At 43.4% G+C, this 16,996-nt stretch overlaps 1 protein-coding gene across 1 annotated transcript in view; it reads right to left on the bottom strand.

Moving 5' to 3' along the window:
• The window catches only part of TNC (tenascin C), a 118,323-nt gene that overhangs the window by 32,756 nt on the left and 68,571 nt on the right, over positions 1-16,996 (bottom strand). Inside the window, exons 13-19 of the mRNA XM_068134334.2 lie at positions 14,585-14,728; positions 14,213-14,332; positions 12,288-12,434; positions 11,804-11,934; positions 4,977-5,109; positions 1,564-1,694; positions 1,077-1,209 (exon numbers count right to left, since the gene is read on the bottom strand). Of these exons, the coding sequence (XP_067990435.2) occupies positions 1,077-1,209; positions 1,564-1,694; positions 4,977-5,109; positions 11,804-11,934; positions 12,288-12,434; positions 14,213-14,332; positions 14,585-14,728 (939 nt within the window). The remainder of the gene's footprint in view (positions 1-1,076; positions 1,210-1,563; positions 1,695-4,976; positions 5,110-11,803; positions 11,935-12,287; positions 12,435-14,212; positions 14,333-14,584; positions 14,729-16,996) is intronic.

Raw genomic sequence — 16,996 nt, 5'->3', positions numbered from 1 at the left:
CAAACATAACATTTGAGAGCAGGGAGATGTGTGGCAGGGAGAGGGCTTGGGGGGAGGAGGCGTGGGAAGGGGGGGGGGGGGGAGAAGTATAAAACACAAGGACACCAAGGACTTCCAGGACAGAAGTTGGTATTTCAAAAAAGTGGATTTGGGGTGAAATTAGCAGGGGTAGAAAAGATCAAGGTTTTGGATGGGGGATCAGCTCTTTCATCTTTCGAAGCACCAACATGGCAGCTGTAAGATTAAAATCTGGCTTCAAGCCCCCTCACCACCCAAAATCTATTCCGGCGAGTAACAAACCAACCAACCAACATACTTGCCGGAATCTATTTCGGCAAGTAACCAACCAACCATCATACTTGCCGAAATATTCCGGCTAGTAACAAACGGACAAACAGAGAGGGGTGAAAACATAACCTCCATCCACCTTTGGTGGCGGAGGTAACGAAATCAGGATGAAGGTCCCAATGAAAATCCGCCTCATCGCAGCTTCATTTAATTTAAACCGTCGAATCCTTCCACTGTATCACTCCGCCTCGCCCCAGCTTTACGCTGCGGTCACGATTTTCACGTTTTGGGTGACCTTGAGCTTGACCTTGGGCCTAGAGAGTTAAAAATTGGGCACAGTCTATTCCAGGGCAAGGTAAATATGTGTGTAAAGTATGGCGATGCTATGTGCAACGATGTAGACGTAGTACGGCGCACAAACAGACAGACAGACAAACCAACCAACCAACATACTTGCCGGAATCTATTCCGGCAAGTAACAAACAGACAAACAAACAAACAGACAAACAAACGGACTCAAATGCAATACCCTCTCCTCTGGCGAGGGTAATAATAACAACAAAATTAATGATAATAGCATAATATTACTTTCAATATTACAAAATAATATTTCTGATAATATTAACAATAATAAGTCATATAAATTAGCAATAAAATAAGGATAATAACATGACCCCTCAGGACTGCTCCAGTAGGGAGCCGGTGGTGGAAAGAGGTATATTCCTCGTGAAAATATTATGACATCTTGTATTCATTTTGTTGAGGACAATACAAGTACTTATACAAACCGGTGGAAAAGACGGTATCGATCGGAGAACTCTGCCCGGTGTCGCTGATAGCATAGAGCTCGACCGTGTAGTGAGATGAAGGGTCTAGATCGACAAGCTGAAGGCTCGTTGCTGTCCCGTCGACATTTACCTCCTGCACACAAGAGCCAAGAGTTGACTATTAACCGTGCACGTAGAGGAGCAGCATTGGGGAGCCATCCTGCCTCCTCGCCTCAATATATATATTTTTCTGATCCTTCCTCCAAAGGTTAGTTGAGGATGTGGAAATGTGTTGGCAATCTCTGCAAGACTTTTCTTGTTGAGTAAATGCAACTGTGATGCCCCTTTCATTTTACGTCTTAAAAAGCGTTTTGTTAAATTCATTTAAATAAAGTCGACCGCTTTGCATTTTATGAGCAACAAGAGTAATATGTGACATCTGAGGTTTCATCGTATAATGACATTTAGCGCATTGCCAGAAGTGTGTAGGGAACGCAATATTAATTACCCGAAAAGAACCATTTGGATCCAGGTACGTAAGCACGTAGCCCGTGATATCTCCACGTGGAGATTGCCAAACAACCTTGGCAGTCTCTTCTTCGACATCCATTACCTCCAGGTCTCTTGGTGGATCCAGGACTGGTCAACAAAAACACAAACAAAAAGCTTCAATGCAATCAGACAAATGCATGGAATCTTAACAGGACTGACCACGAGGCGAGCGGGAAGAAGACAGCCCCAAAGAAACACCCATTGGAAGCAAACAATTACTAGCCGGTTGCTTGATGGTATTTTTGGTGGGGTTAGTAGTGGGGGGGGGGGGGGGGGGGAGTTCACATTGTTCAATTTTTGTACCCTTGCTTTAAATAACACAGACAAACTAACACAGCAGTTCGGAATGACCTAAAGGCTTCTCTTGAGGGGCCTCCATTCCACGTATGCTTCCAAATCTTGTGTACCAAACTCTTCACTCCCTGCACCTACCTTACCCTCTCATACCCGATTGCTCCTCGATTCTGTGCTGCTTGTGCATATCCTGTTTATGCTCTGTTCACTCGATCATTCACTGTGGGTGTTTCCGTTGGACTTGAAGTTAGCCAACATCATTGCAATTCACAAACATGGTGCAAAAACGGATCCTCTTAACTAAAGGCCAATTAGCTTGCTTCCAATTATTACCTTGCTTCCAATTATAAGCACAGTCATGGAATATATGATTGCAGTTGACAGCAAATCCTTCCTTTTCTCCAACGGCCTGATCTCAGATCATCAGTTCTGTTTCAGACCAGTCATTCTATCCTGGACATATTCCTTCTACACGACCAATAATGGATGGAAGCCCTCCATCTCAGACATTAGATCAATGGATATATCTCAAGAATTTGATAAAATCTGGCACACTACCTTGATCTCCAATCTCTTTGCTTATGGCATCCAAGGCCACCTTCTTTCATGGATCACTGGCTTCCTCCACTCCTGTAGTCAGCGTGTAGATCTTCACAGGATCCTCTCATCTCTTCTCTCGATTAAGGCTGGAGTGCCCCAAGGCAGTGTCTTGGGCCAGTCTTCTTCCTCATCGACATAAATGATCTTTGTTATTCCCTGAAAAGTCCTGCCTTTATCTCTTTGCTGATGATTCCACCCTCTGCCATATAATTTCTCATCTTTCAGACAGACAGGCTGCCTCTTTACTCTCTGAAGACCTTGATAGAACCAAGAGCTGATCCATCAGTTGGAATATGTCTTTCAACCCCCGACAAATCCCACACACTCACCCTGTCTCTTCTGAAAGCACCATTTGACAAACCCTCCAATCAATTACATAAACAAACCACAAGAGGAGGTTGTCACTTTTGGGCTTCAACATCGGCCAAGATATTTTTTGGGCAAACCATATTTCCAAGATGGCCTACAAAGCGAGCTGCTGACTGGTCATCCTTCATCGTGCAAGTTTTTCTTTGTCCAATCTAAGCTTTTGACAATCTGCATGGCCTTTATTCGCAGCTTGATGGAGTACTGCTCTCCCCTTTGGGCTAGTGCTCCTGCCTGACACTTTTCCCTTCTTGATGCCATGGAAAGCAAAGCGCAAAGATCATTGAGATCTCCCATGATGAAGCTGAGTGTCTCGGCCTGTTATTTTTGTATCACAGGCAGGTTGGTGGCTTCTCTGTATTCTACCACTTCTGTTTTTGATCTTGCAGCCGCTGCCCTCTCTTGGCACCGTTCCTCCCAGATTTCTGCAGGGTGCACATGGGCAGCCAGTAACCCTCTTCATGTTAAACTCCCAAAGTCCAAGCTCACTGCTCATTTGTTCCTCTTTTCTCTCGCATGTGGAAACAACTTCCCCAATCTGTTCAGTCCCATTCTCTCTTCCAGGGCTTCAAGACACCTCAATAAAATAAAAACGGCACTGCAGATGAGCTGAGTTCAATATATTTCTGCATGTGATAAATATATAATTTTTAATTCACATCTTAAGCTCATTAAAATGCTTGTACATACACAATTGATGCAGGAAAAGGGACCATCTACTATTTACAAAAATGGCCGGATATCTTGCACCCTCACCTCTTGCAACAAGACACCTTCATTTAACAAAGATGGACCAATAAATAGATGTCAGCAATTTGAGCTCAATGTATTATAGGATGCAAGTGCTCAGAAGGAAATACAATAAAGGCCAACATACAGGGTGTTTCAAAAAGATTGATTCAACTTTGACTTCCTGCCATTTCTTTGTTTTTTGACCTATATCGTTTTCCTTTTCAGGGTTTGGTGCAGTTATCGTGGTATGTGTTCTCTGCGATTTCTAGCTCCGTAGCTCAATTATTCCATTGACAGTCGAGCAGAAGACAAAAGTGGTGGCTCTGTAGTATGCGACTAAATCAACAACCACAACAACATTTTCTGGGGGGCAGAACCACCTGAGGAGATCACTGAGAGGTACCTGAAAGGGCCTAAGGTCACATGCTTCTGCACCTTCAATGCCAAATGGGGAATGCTAGGGCCTTACTGGTTTGAGAATGACAACAGCAGGACGGTGACGATCAACCGTGAGTGCTACCGGGTCGTGTTCCAGAAGGTCCATAATGATCTAGCCCAAAAGGTCACCCCAAGCCAGCTCAGCATGACCTGGTTTATGCAGGATTGTGCACCCCCGCAATACAGCTGGTGACATCATCACTTTCCTGCAGCAGCTCTTCAGAAACCACCTCGTTGTCCTCGGTACCGCTCTGTCTACGTCAACCGCCCCGCCACACTGGATGATCTGAAGCAGGAGGTGTCAGACTATCTCTAGGCAGTGCCAGATGAGTCCTACAGGAAAGTTGGACAGAACTTTGGAGTCAGGATCAATACCTGTCTGAACCGCAGAGGGCCACACATCGAGAACGTCATGTACAAGGATTTTGCGTAAATGCCAATTTCAGACCTCGGGCTCTCAGTAACTCTCACTAACTTACTGCAATAGCAATCAGTGACAGAAAATTCCATGTCATAAGCTTTCAAGAAATGTTTGGTTCACGTTCCTGAGGTTTCTGTTTCTTTGTAAATAAACGTTTATGGTTGTATCACTCTTTTTGAAACACACTGTACTTTTGTAAAATTTGGATAATAAGGCCAAATCTTTCCTGCAGTGTCATGCAAGTAAATTTGGTGTTGTGTCAACACACGTATGACATGTGATGGCCAATTAAAGTATTTCCTTCCAACCATTATGGAATGGCCCTGCACCAGTGAAACCTGGCAGAGATGACAGTCTATTCATTAGTAGTGTTTGGCAAGTGACAAACATTCGTGTTTTGGGATTTGAAACTTTTTGGAGAGATTAATAATTTGTACCGCCTGTATATTTCGGGGAAACACACCACACGTTCCAAACATGCAGGCCATACAGTCATCCTCAACGAGTGTTCCACCTACCAGTGGAAAATACAGTCTCGATGGCAGGGCTTTGCTCAGCTCCACTGACAGCATAGAGATGGACGTTGTAAAGGGTTGCAGGATCAAGATTCTTCAGCCAGTAGCTGGTTTCTCCTCCTTCGATGTCTATCTCCTGTAAATCCGAAGACTTATTAAATCAGAGCAGAATGGGTTCCCCTTCTTCAGCAGTATGACCGCAAGTTGCTCAAACGTAAAAAAAAATTTTTAACATCACACTCATGAATGACCAGTCGAACACTGAGTGCATACCTTTTATAGGGCTGGCCGAAAAACACATATGCAATCTCTTTTGAATTACAGGACACACTTTCCAATGCATTGCAGAAACTAGAGGTTCCAGGGAACCTGAACTCAACTGGTCTATATCAATATGGTTAGAATATGCATAATAGAACCACAAACTATATAGTTTATATGTGCTAAAAATATATGACAAAAATTGATTTTTCAATATGGCCACCCTGCCGCGCCCATTTTTGGGCGTGCAACGCCCAAATGCAATCCCAAGCTAGTTTGTCTTAAAGATGCTGCATAACAAGATTCATCAAATTTAATCAATATTTGTGACTTTTAGAGCGTAGACGTAGAATTGTTTACAGACGACAGACAGACAGACGGACGACGGACACTGGGTGTCGACAAAAACTCAGCTGGACATAGTCTAGTTGAGTTAAAAATATAAGCTGTCCCAATAACCATGTCCGTTATCTTTCATATAGGCCTTGTCACTTACATGTGATCTGGTATTGTATGCGTGTGGGTGAATATGTGCTTGTTATTGTTTTTGTGTTTCCGGGGCATGAACATGGCTGTCTTTGTGTCTGGGTTGGACATGATGAGGTGTGAGGTGTGTGATTGTTGGAGTTTCCGCTAGGTATTGTGTATATGTGGGTGTGGTGTTGTGGGCCAAGCGCCGTTTTTTGTTTTCCTTATCCAGTTGCTTGCACGATCCAGTTTCAGCCATTTCGCTCAGAGGTGTGTAATTTTTTTTTTTTTTTTTTGTATACAAGATCGAAGCTCGTGTAAGAGCTAACATTAAAGACAAAAAAAAACAACATAAAACAAACGGACACATAAGACAAAATAAAGGGAGCGGGAGACAAGATGGGGAGAGAGGGGGAAGCACACAAGTACAACATCAGAGCAGGGACATCGGGAGATCTGTGGGAGGTAAAGGGCTTGAGGGGGAGGAGGCGTGGGAAGGGGGGTGGGGGTGAGAGAGGTAAAAAAAAAAAAACACATGGACACTGCTTGGATTTCCAGGAAAGATTATTCGGTATTTCAGAAAAGTGGATTTGGGGGAATTAACAGGGGTAGAAAAGATCAAGGTTTTGGATGGGGGAAGATAAGAGATGGTGGTGAACAGGTTTTAAAAACCTGGAGGGATGAGTGGGATTGAAGAGAGTGAGGGAGTTTGTTCCAGAGGCGGGAGAAAAGAGGAATGAAAGAGTGAAGGTGAGCAGAGTCTTGATTTTGGCAGTTTCACCAGAAGAGGGTTGCAGGCAGATCTTGTGCGACCTGTAGGAGTACTTGGGGGACATGGCAGAGACAGGGCTGGGGGGCTTGGCCAGAGAGGAATCGGTCGAAGACAGAAAGATCACCAACCTAACTGCAGTGGGTGAGTGAAAGGCCCTCACAATCGGCTTCATCCCGGGAGATTCCAATGATTCTGAACGCTTTGGTTTCAACAGTGTGAAGACGAGCTAGGTGTGAGGCAGGAGCATCAGCCCAGAGGGGAGAACAGTATTCCATTGAGCTGCGGATGAAAGCCTTGTATGTGGTGAGGAGCTCAGCTGTGCCAAGGAAGGACTTCGCACGACGGAGAATGCCCAGTCGGCGACTGGCTTTGGAGGCCAGCTTGGAAATGTGGTTTTCCCAGGAAATATAATGGCAGATAGTGAGACCCAAGTGATTGAGTGACAGAACTTCTTGGAGAGGATTGTTGAGAAAGTAGATGGGAGAGTTGTCCAGACGGTCTTTTCGAAGAGACATAGTGAGAGTGTGAGATTTGTCGGGATTGAAAGACATGTTCCACTTCTTTGACCAGTCTGTGATTTTGTCCAAGTCTGCAGAGAGTGAGGAGGCTGCAGACTGCCGATCTGAGGGATGAGGTTTGGAATGGCAGAGAGTGGGGTCATCAGCAAAGAGATAGAGAGGATTTTCCAGAGAGTCGGAGACATCATTGATGAAGAACAGAAAAAGCACAAGGCCCAGAACACTGCCTTGGGGAACTCCAGCCTGAACAGGAAGGGAAGATAAGAGAAATCCATTCAGGGCCACACGTTGACTACGATCAGAGAGGAAGTCCGCAAGCCATGCGTGGAGATTTCCATGGATACCATAGGAGGAGAGTTTGGTGAGCAGAGCGGGGTGCTAGACCGTATCGAAGGCATATCAAGACATCTCTTGGCAGGATATATGAAGGCATATCATATATCAAGGGAGACATCTCTAATTTCCTGTTTGACATTGAGGACCTCCGTCCATTGTTGAGACAGCAGAAGCAGCATGTCCAGAGTAGAGTTACCTGGTCTGAATCCAAATTGATGATCAGACATCAAGCCATTGAAGAGGAAGGATTTGATATCCGAAGCAATGATGGAATCCATTACTTTGCTGATGATTGGGAGCAGGCTGATTGGTCTGTAGATGCAAGGATCTGTTTTTGCACCTTTTTTGTGCACTGATGTTGGCTGATTTCCAAGCAGATGGCAGATGACCTTGAGCAAAAGACAGGGTGAAGAGAACAGAGAGAGGGAGTGAAAGAGCAGCAGAGCAGGTTTTTTGGACCCGTGGGCTGATGCCGTCTGGTCCAGTTGCAGAATCAGAGTCGAAGATTGACAGAAACTTATCCACCTTGTCAGGAGAGAAGGACCACAATCTCCAGATTGTCAGGAGAAGGCATTGTGAGGGTATGTCCACAATCTCCCCAGTTAGACCACCCTCTCCGCTCATGACATGCCATACTTCCAGTATCAATCTATGTCGTTTGTTGGATGTCGTGTCTAGGACACAGGTCCCATCAAAGCCAAATTTGTGGCCAGATTGCAGGTAATGAAGTGCTATGGCTGACTGTATCAACTTTCTCAACCTAATTGTTATATCATGTTCATCTCGCCTTTGTTTCAAAATACTTCAAGTGTCACCAATGTAGAATTGGTCACTGTCTCTGCACAACAAATGGTAAACTACTCTGGATTTGTCATCAGTTGATAATGTATCCTTTAGTTTTGAAATTACATTACAGATGGTGCGTAGAGGCTTGTAGGCTACACAAATCCATGTGCTGTGTACTATCTTGCCAATCCTTTCAGAAAGGCCGAGGTAGTACGGCAGTACACAATGCCCAAGCATGTCTGCTTCTTCCATTCTGTCCGTTTTGGTTCTTTCAGGGTAGGGAGTAGTCCTTTGCTATACCCATCATTGAGCAGGACATCTCTAATGAATCAGATTTCTTTAATTGCATCGGCCTTGGAAGATGAAACAGTCCATGCCCGAGCTGCCAAAGGCCCGTGCTGACTGCGCTTGTGGGTGATTGGGTTGCAGGAATTAAAATCCAGTAGTCTGTTGGTGTGTGTTGGTTTCCTGTAAACCAACGTCTTTGGGGTATAGCCATCAGTCTTCCGGTAAACCTCCACGTGTTTGGGCCTTTTTGTATGCTCGAGGTCTTTTACAATGGGGTTTCACCTTTCTTCTTAAAAAAAAAAGAAGTACACAACAACACAACAGGCATTTTAAGGCCATTTTCCCTGCTAGAGCGGGGGTTAGCCTTGCTAGAGCGGGGGTTTCCATGACAATCTTCTCCATTTTGCCCTATTTTCTGCATCTCCCCTGGTTAACCCCCTTGCCCGCATTTCTTCTTCCACCACCTTTAGCCAAGTCTTTCTCGGTCTTCCCAGTCCTCTACTTCCTTCTACATTCATTTGCATCACTCTTCTCAACCAGTCACTTTCATCCTTCCTCAACACATGACCAAACCATCTCAACCTGTTCCTCTTCACAGCATCAATCACAGGCTCTCTTCCCATCATCTTTCGCAATTCATCATTTGTCTTCCTCTCTCTCAACGATACTCCGCACATCCACCGAACCATTCGCATTTCCACCCTTCGTTGCTGCTCTACGTTCATTACCCATGTCTCGCTCCCATAAATCATAACACTTCTCACACATGCAGCATACACCTTTCCCTTCAGCTTCAACGACACTCCCCTCCTCGTCAGCACGCCACTCAGTTCCCGAAACTTCTTCCATGCACATCTCACTCTAGCAACCGTTGCCGAGTCTGATCCACCTTCTCCATTCAGCATGTCTTCTCCATTCAGCAAAAAAAAAGTATATATATATATATATCATCTATATAAATAAAGGAGGAGTGTCTGTGTGTGTGTGTGTGTGTGTGTGTGTGTGTGTGTGTGTGTGTGTGTGTGTCTGTCTGGATGTCCGCTTATAACCCAAGAACTACACATCGGAGAAACGTTTTAGACACAGATTCGGAATCAGCATAAAATCCTGGTGGTTATAGGCTACTTTTTATTTTAATATCAATGGTTTAAAAGACCGGGCCAGCTGCAATTCCATGGTGTAGTTTGTGGCGGCGCTATGCCCCTTTCCGATCCCATGACGCATTGCGGTTCCGATTCGTGATAAGGTCTATGCGCTATCACCGACACTTTTCCACTTTTTCCATACCTTTTAATCAGATTTAACTTATCGTCCATCGTAACCACATTACGCTTGGAAACACTAGCATTATCCTTCTTCGGACCCATGGCTAATACAGACACAGTAAAGGAATACTGTACGTCGCCTCTGTTTTGAATGAGAATCAGCAGTTGCGCGTACGTACAGTATACTGTACATACATATTTATATATTTTTAACGTGCTTTTTATTGTATTTTAAATTGTTTTTTAGCTTCTTTTCTTGTTAATTTATGTACCATTTTATTTATTTTAAATATATTTTCAAGGAAAACAAGTTTTCACGTCTGTAGGAGTGACGTAAAGTCGCACATAATGACGTTCGCTGCCCGGTCATGAAAGAAATTATGAATCTCTTGACAAAGTGACATGAAGATCAGGCAGTAAACCTCCCAACTGAGTTTCTCAACAGTCGTCAGCCTCAATTCTAAAATCCTTAATTTTCATCCTATTGACTTGAACTTAGAATAGGATTTACATATCGGCTTACTGAATTAAACCACCAACGATTTTTGAGATCGGCGTAGGCCAAAAGGTCAACGTAGGCCAAAGGTCAACCACTTTTTTTTTTAGTTTCTAAAATACTCAATTTTCATCCGATTCACTTGAAATTTGAATGGGATTTACATATCAGCAAACTGAATTCAACCAACAACAATTTTTGAGATCACCATAGGCCAAAAGAGCAACATAGGCCAAAAGTCAACAACAATTTCAAATTTCTAAAATCCTCAACTTTCATCTGATTGACTTGAAATGTGAAGAGGCTTTGCATATCAGGTCACTGAAATTGAACCACCAATTATTTTTGAGGTCAGCATAGGCCAAAAAGTAAACATAGGCCAAAGGTCAACAACTTAAGGTGAAGTTTTTAAAATCCTACATTTTCATCCAATTGACTTGAAATTTGGATAGGATTTGCATATTGGGTCACCTAATTCAACCACCAATTATTTTTGAGGTCTAAAGGTGAAAATATCAACATGGGCCAAATTTCTAAAATCATCAATTTTCATCTAATTGACTTGAAATTTGAAGAGGATTTGCATATCAGATCACTGAATTAAACCACCAATTATTTTTGAGGTTACCATAGGCCAAAAGGTCAACAACTTATTTCAGGAATATTTCAAGACATATTTCTGGTGCAGGGGCAATCAATGAAGGTTGTAGGCCTGAACTTCACAGAACAAGTGTTTGCCCATGGCCAGCTGTACGTGGGCTGCTCGAGGGTTGGAAAACCAAGCAATCTTTATGTCTTGGCACCAAGTAAGAAAACCAGAAATGTTGTATACCCAGAGGTTTTGAGAAATTGAAAATTGAAAAAACGTCATGTAGGAAATGTACTGTGATATTGCTCTAAAATATACATGTTCTTTTCATCATATATTTGTATTATTCTTATTCAACCCGGGCGAAGCCGGGTACCTCAGCTAGTTATGTATATATGTACATACACACAGGAGTGTCTGTGTGTGTGTGTGTGTGTGTGTGTGTGTCTGTCTGGATGTCCGCTTATAACCCAAGAACTACACATTGGAGAAACGTTTTAGACACAGATTCGGAATCAGCATAAAATTCCGGTGGTTATAGGCTACTTTTTATTTTAATATCAATGGGTTAAAAAACCGGGCCAGCTGCAATTCCACTTGAGGCCACAGCCAGAGCAATTTCCGACTTTTGGCGAACCTTGGCCAGGATGATATTAATGAGGAATGTTTTTCCTGTCCCGCCAGGAGCATCGAGGAAGAATATCTTGCCAGCATCATCATCAACACTCTTCAGGATAGAATTAAAGGCTTGCTGTTGGTCCTCAACCATTCTTGGGACATTCTGCTCTACAAATGTGGTCAGGTCTTCCATAGTGTAGTTTGTCTTATTCTTATTCAACCCGGGCGAAGCCGGGTACCTCAGCTAGTTATGTATATACATACACACCACCAACAGAATTTGAGGTAAATACTACTTCATTGATTTTGAAATAAAGGAGAAAGAGCAGAATTGGTCTTGGGTAACATTTTAAACAATAAGACCATAACATGTGGACTTCCTCAGGCCATAGTTGTTAGAATTATTTGGATGGCTTTCGTTTGTGTGAATCACCTTAATGATGCCATCAGGCCCATTGTAACCAAGCACATATCCTGTGATAGCTCCATATGGGGACTGCCAAGTGACGAGTGCAGATTCCAGACCTACATCTCTTGTTGCAAGAGCCTGAGGTGGATCCAGTCCTGCAAAAGAAAAATATTCAAAAGATTGAGGTCTTGATCCTCATTGATAAAACTCTGTCAATATCGGATGAACTACAAGATGGAAAGACCAGCAACCATATTTGTTTGAAGGATCTGGCAACCCCATTGTAAAATATCCAGAACATGCAATACAGGTGTCATTTGAGATCAACAGAGCCATGCTGATCCTGTGTTTGAACACTTCACTGGAAAGCTCCAACTTTGTGCATAATTTGAATCGTTTGGAATTGTGGCAATTGCAGCTTTCGGCAGCTATAACCTAAAAATTATGAACACTTGATTGCTTGACACATTATTGGAACAAAATGCATGCTGGGAGAGCCATCCACAACCTGTGGTGAAGGTGGTCCTGGTGTAAACACTCTCAAGTGGATCGCGCACTGCACGGAGCTTGACCAAGTACAGGGTGATGGGTCGAAGACCCGACAGTTCTAACTCCACCTCATTTCCTGGAACGTTCACCGATATGCTGTCTCCGTCTGCACAAGTGAAACAGAACGAATCTTCTCAAATGGTTTCACATTTGACAAATTAAACACCAACTCAGAATCAAATTCACAATAAAAACATGAGTAAACATTGCAAATGGAAGAGGAATTAGGTTTTTTGAGAATATGCACCACATCATGAACATAAATGTGTCATGGCTCATGGCAAACCGATAGCTATTTGTTTGCATCGGTAGGATTTCAGCAAAATATTAGAATGCAAAAGATGGACAATAAAAGGAGTATTTTCACCGTTGGAGAGAACAAGTATCTCCTTGAAAAATCAAAACTACTCACAGCTGACAACTGGCCATCGAATGAAACTCAATGGAGTCATGCTCTCCCCTATAGGCTGGTGCACCAGCATCACATATGCCTGTCATAGATTCTGTGGAATCTGAAGATCTCCACACTATTGAATCTGATGAGGTTGACTGACAAGGTCTGTTAAATTCACATCACAGAGAGGTCAGTGGCCTCTCCTCCAGTCGAGTTCTTTCTGCCCCCTTAGCACGATAACGCTCAACAGAAACTTCAGGACGCACATGTTTAGTAACTCACTTCTGGTTAAAGTCACAAAATCCAGGCAGCCTGCACACCTCAATGCTTTATATACAAGAGTCTTACCTCATGGAGGAGCAAAATGGCAAAGGGCAGCTCATGGCAACTACCAAAGTGTGTGAGGGAGGGAGAGTGAACATACGCAAAGAAGAAAGGAGGAACAGAATGGAATCAGCACTTTTAGAAAAGGTTGTGGATGTGCATGGATGAGTACATGAGATGGTGAGGGGCCGCACATTTTACAGCTTCATGTGAGGAGGATGAGACAATGGACACAGAGAGACGATTCCACAATCGGGTGAATAAATTAATTGATGAATTGATGGGGAAATAGCCAGGATATGGGAAGGGTGAGCTGTGAAGGTTTCTTGAGGAACATGTGTGACCTGGAGTGTGCAGAAGAGGTCAAGAAGCATAAGGCGACTATATGTAAGCTAATATAAAATAGAGAGGGCACAAACTTGTCACCAGTGGGAAACTGACAGTTCTTTGGAATAAACAATTTTGTTCCTTTGTTCTCCTGTCCATGGATCCACCTTGCTGAGGGTCATCTCAATATGGCAGCATATGGAAAAATGACAGACTTTTTAGGTCCTATATTTCCTCCCCCACCCCCCTCCCACTACACAGTTCATTTCTCTGTTCCTCCATAAACCCCACTGACCTCCCTCTATTTGCTCCAATTTCCTCCGAATATTCCTACACTCCCTTTCCTCTCCTCTTTGCTATTCCTACCACACCCCCCTCTCTCGAATCCCTTCACCTTACTTTCCGTGTTTTCAAAATAGCTTTTTGTATGGTATCCTATACATGTTGCTTATATATGACAAATGTAGAAAAGCTTACTACCTTAAGCATTAGGATTATAACTACTGTTACTACCTTTTATGTTGGTTGAAAGAACTGCAAGCATCAGACTTCATGACAGTCACATGACTACCATCGATGATTATCCACATATTGTGGGGTTAACCTACATATTGTGGGCTCAATCTACATATTGTGGGGTTAACCCTAAAACAGCTATTTACCTTCCATAAATATATTTTACTTAGCTTTTATAATCAATAAGAGAACTATCCTTACAACTGCAATTGTAAATAATGAAAGTGAAACTTTTTCTGGATTCAATATGGCAATCCAGCATGGACCAGCTTATTGTGGTTGTATTATATACAGTATATGTGAGTTCCATGAAAAGTCCTCACCATCTTCTGCTGCATAAAGAATGATGTATTCGTCCACTGTGTCCAGGTCTGTCTCCCATCGCAGCTTCGCCGTCGTGGCAGTGACATCTACAGCCATTAATCCTGCTGGGCTTTTTAGGACTGGGCAGAATAGGCCGGAGACATTTTTCAATTAACACACTATATTTTTGTGGCACATCAAGAAAGTATATCTTATTAGTGCAGTCTTTCCACTTTGAGCTGTTCTCAAAACCCAGCAATAACTCGAGGGTTGGCTTCATTGCTCGATGTTACTCGTACACATTCTGCTCTTATTTGAGCTACATTGTGGCTGATGTGTAAACCCATACACTGGACTAGAGGATGTTCCATCTGGACTCTCGTATGACCTACTTGTGCTGAACGATCCTGTGGTTGGCTGACTCTCCTGCGTGTCCCGCACGCCGAACAGTGCTACTTGGTACTCGGTGCTCGGTGACAGGTGAGTAAGAGAGTATTCTGTGTTGGCTCCATCCACCGTAAGTGATATGGGTTCTCCTGCATGATGAGAAAGTGATGAAAACAACAACTCTTGAGCATACATCAAATGCTGTTCCTGATTTGTGGTCATCAGTGATCATACCATTTTTCTCCCAAACTCCCATCACCATCTGGTATCGTCATATAAAGAGCCATGCAATTTAGGGAAAAAGTTTTTTGGGGGGAATGTGGGGGGAAGTGGGGGGGGGGGGAGAGTGGTTGGAGCGGGCTAATTTCACTTCTACAGAGAATATATGAGGGCCAGTCAATAAGTAACCTTAAAATGGCGATATAAATTCGAGAATGTAATGTGTGTAGTTGTAGACGACAAATCTTATATCTATGGGTAAGAGTCATGTTTTGCCTGTTTTGGATCTGGAAACATTGAGCGTACGACATCAGTAGAGCAGTTCCAAGATGGCGGCTCACTTAGAGACATGCACCAGGGAGGAGCAATGTTCTGTCATCCGTTTCTTGGGAAGTGAGCGTGTGAATCCCAGTGAAATCCATTGCAGAATGAAGATGCAATATGGTGACATGTTTATCGCTGCAGCAGGTGTACGACTGGGACAGGAAGTTAAAAAGTGCAGTGTCCAGTGTGGCAGACGCTGCTCGCTCGGGCGGCCTCACACAGTCGACACACCAGAAGGGGTTGCAGGAGTTGAGCGCGTGCTAAGGGTAAACCATCGCATTACGCTAGAAGAAATGGTCTCTGAATTGAACATTAGCCAGGTTCAGCACACCATATCATTCACAACGTGCTGGGGTTCCACAAAGTGTCTGCAAGGTGGGTGCCTAGACAACTCACACCTGAACTGAAACAACGGCGAGTGGACGCATGTGAAGAACATCTGAGACATTACAAAACAGAAAGCGACGCTTTATTACAGCGCGTAGTGACTGGGGATGAAAGCTGGGTCCACTACTTTCAGCCAGAAACGAAGAGGGCAAGCAAAGAGTGGCGCCATTCAACTTCACAAAAGCCAAAAAAATCTCACACACAGCCGTCCGCTGGAAAAGAGATGCTGACGCTCTTATGGGATAGCAGATGTCCACTTGTGGAGCATCACATGCCCAGAGGGACCACAGTCACCAGTGCATCATACTGCGACCTCCTTAAAAATCATCTGAAACCAGAAATCAGATCAAAACGTCATCGACTACTCACTACCAGTGTTTTGCTGCAGCATGACAATGCTCAGCCCCATACTGCCCATGCTACAGCTGCAACAATCGAGGACCTGCATTTTGAGTGTCTTCCTCATCCACCCAACTCGCAAGACCTCACCCCTTCGGATTACCACATCTTTGGGCCACTTAAAGAGGAGCTTGGTGGAACCACTTTCCGTTCGACGAATAGGTCCAAGAAGCGATGCACGAATAGCTACACAAGCAGCCAAAGGATAAATATTTTTTCTGGAGGAATCCAGGCCTTAGTAAAGCGCTGGAAAAATGCATTGAACACAATGGAGATGATGTTGAAAAATAACAGTTGTTACACACGTACATGCAATAAACAAGTTGTGAAAAATATTTTAAGGTTACTTATTGACTGTCCCTCGTATATATATACATATACATATATAATATATATATATATGAATGAAATGAATGAATTAACGTTTTAAGGCCATTTATCCCCACTGGAGCGGGCGTTAGCCATATATATATATATATATATATATATATATATATATATATATATATATATATATATATATATATATATATATCAACCCAATCTCCCTCAGTTTATTCGTTCTCCTTCTATCCACCCTCTTCACTCCCGCAATCCTCCCGACCCAGTTGTTCTCGCAAACCTGCAGCCTCTGTTGTTGTCTCTCTGTCAGTTCCACTGTCTCCAGACCATAAATCCAGGCTGGTGTTACACAAGACATTAGAACCTTTCCATTCAATCTCCTTCAAATATTTATGTCTGTCATTACTCCCTCCACCATCCCCCACACATCCACACGTACCTGAATCCACCTCTTTCACTGACTCTGACTTACCATCACCGGACACTGTTCCACCCAGATACTCAAACCTATTTCCTTGTCTGATCTCCTTCCTCTCTAACCTAATATTCATTTATTTTCTCTGCTGCCCAACCCACATCACCAACATCTTCTCCATGCTCATTTTTAGCCCATGTTTTTCAAATGCCTCCTTCCACTTCCCCAGTACTTCCCGCATCTCCCACCCACTCTTCACCACAACAGCCAGATCCTCCGCATACAATATCCTCCCCAGAATATATTTCATGTTTACCTTCTTGCTTACCAG

The sequence above is a fragment of the Myxine glutinosa genome, chromosome 13 (assembly GCF_964187855.1).
Source record: "Myxine glutinosa chromosome 13, kmMyxGlut1.1, whole genome shotgun sequence".
Lineage (NCBI taxonomy): Eukaryota > Metazoa > Chordata > Myxini > Myxiniformes > Myxinidae > Myxine > Myxine glutinosa.
The sequence above is the reverse complement of the archived record's forward strand: the minus strand, read 5'-3'. Positions and strand labels throughout refer to the sequence as shown.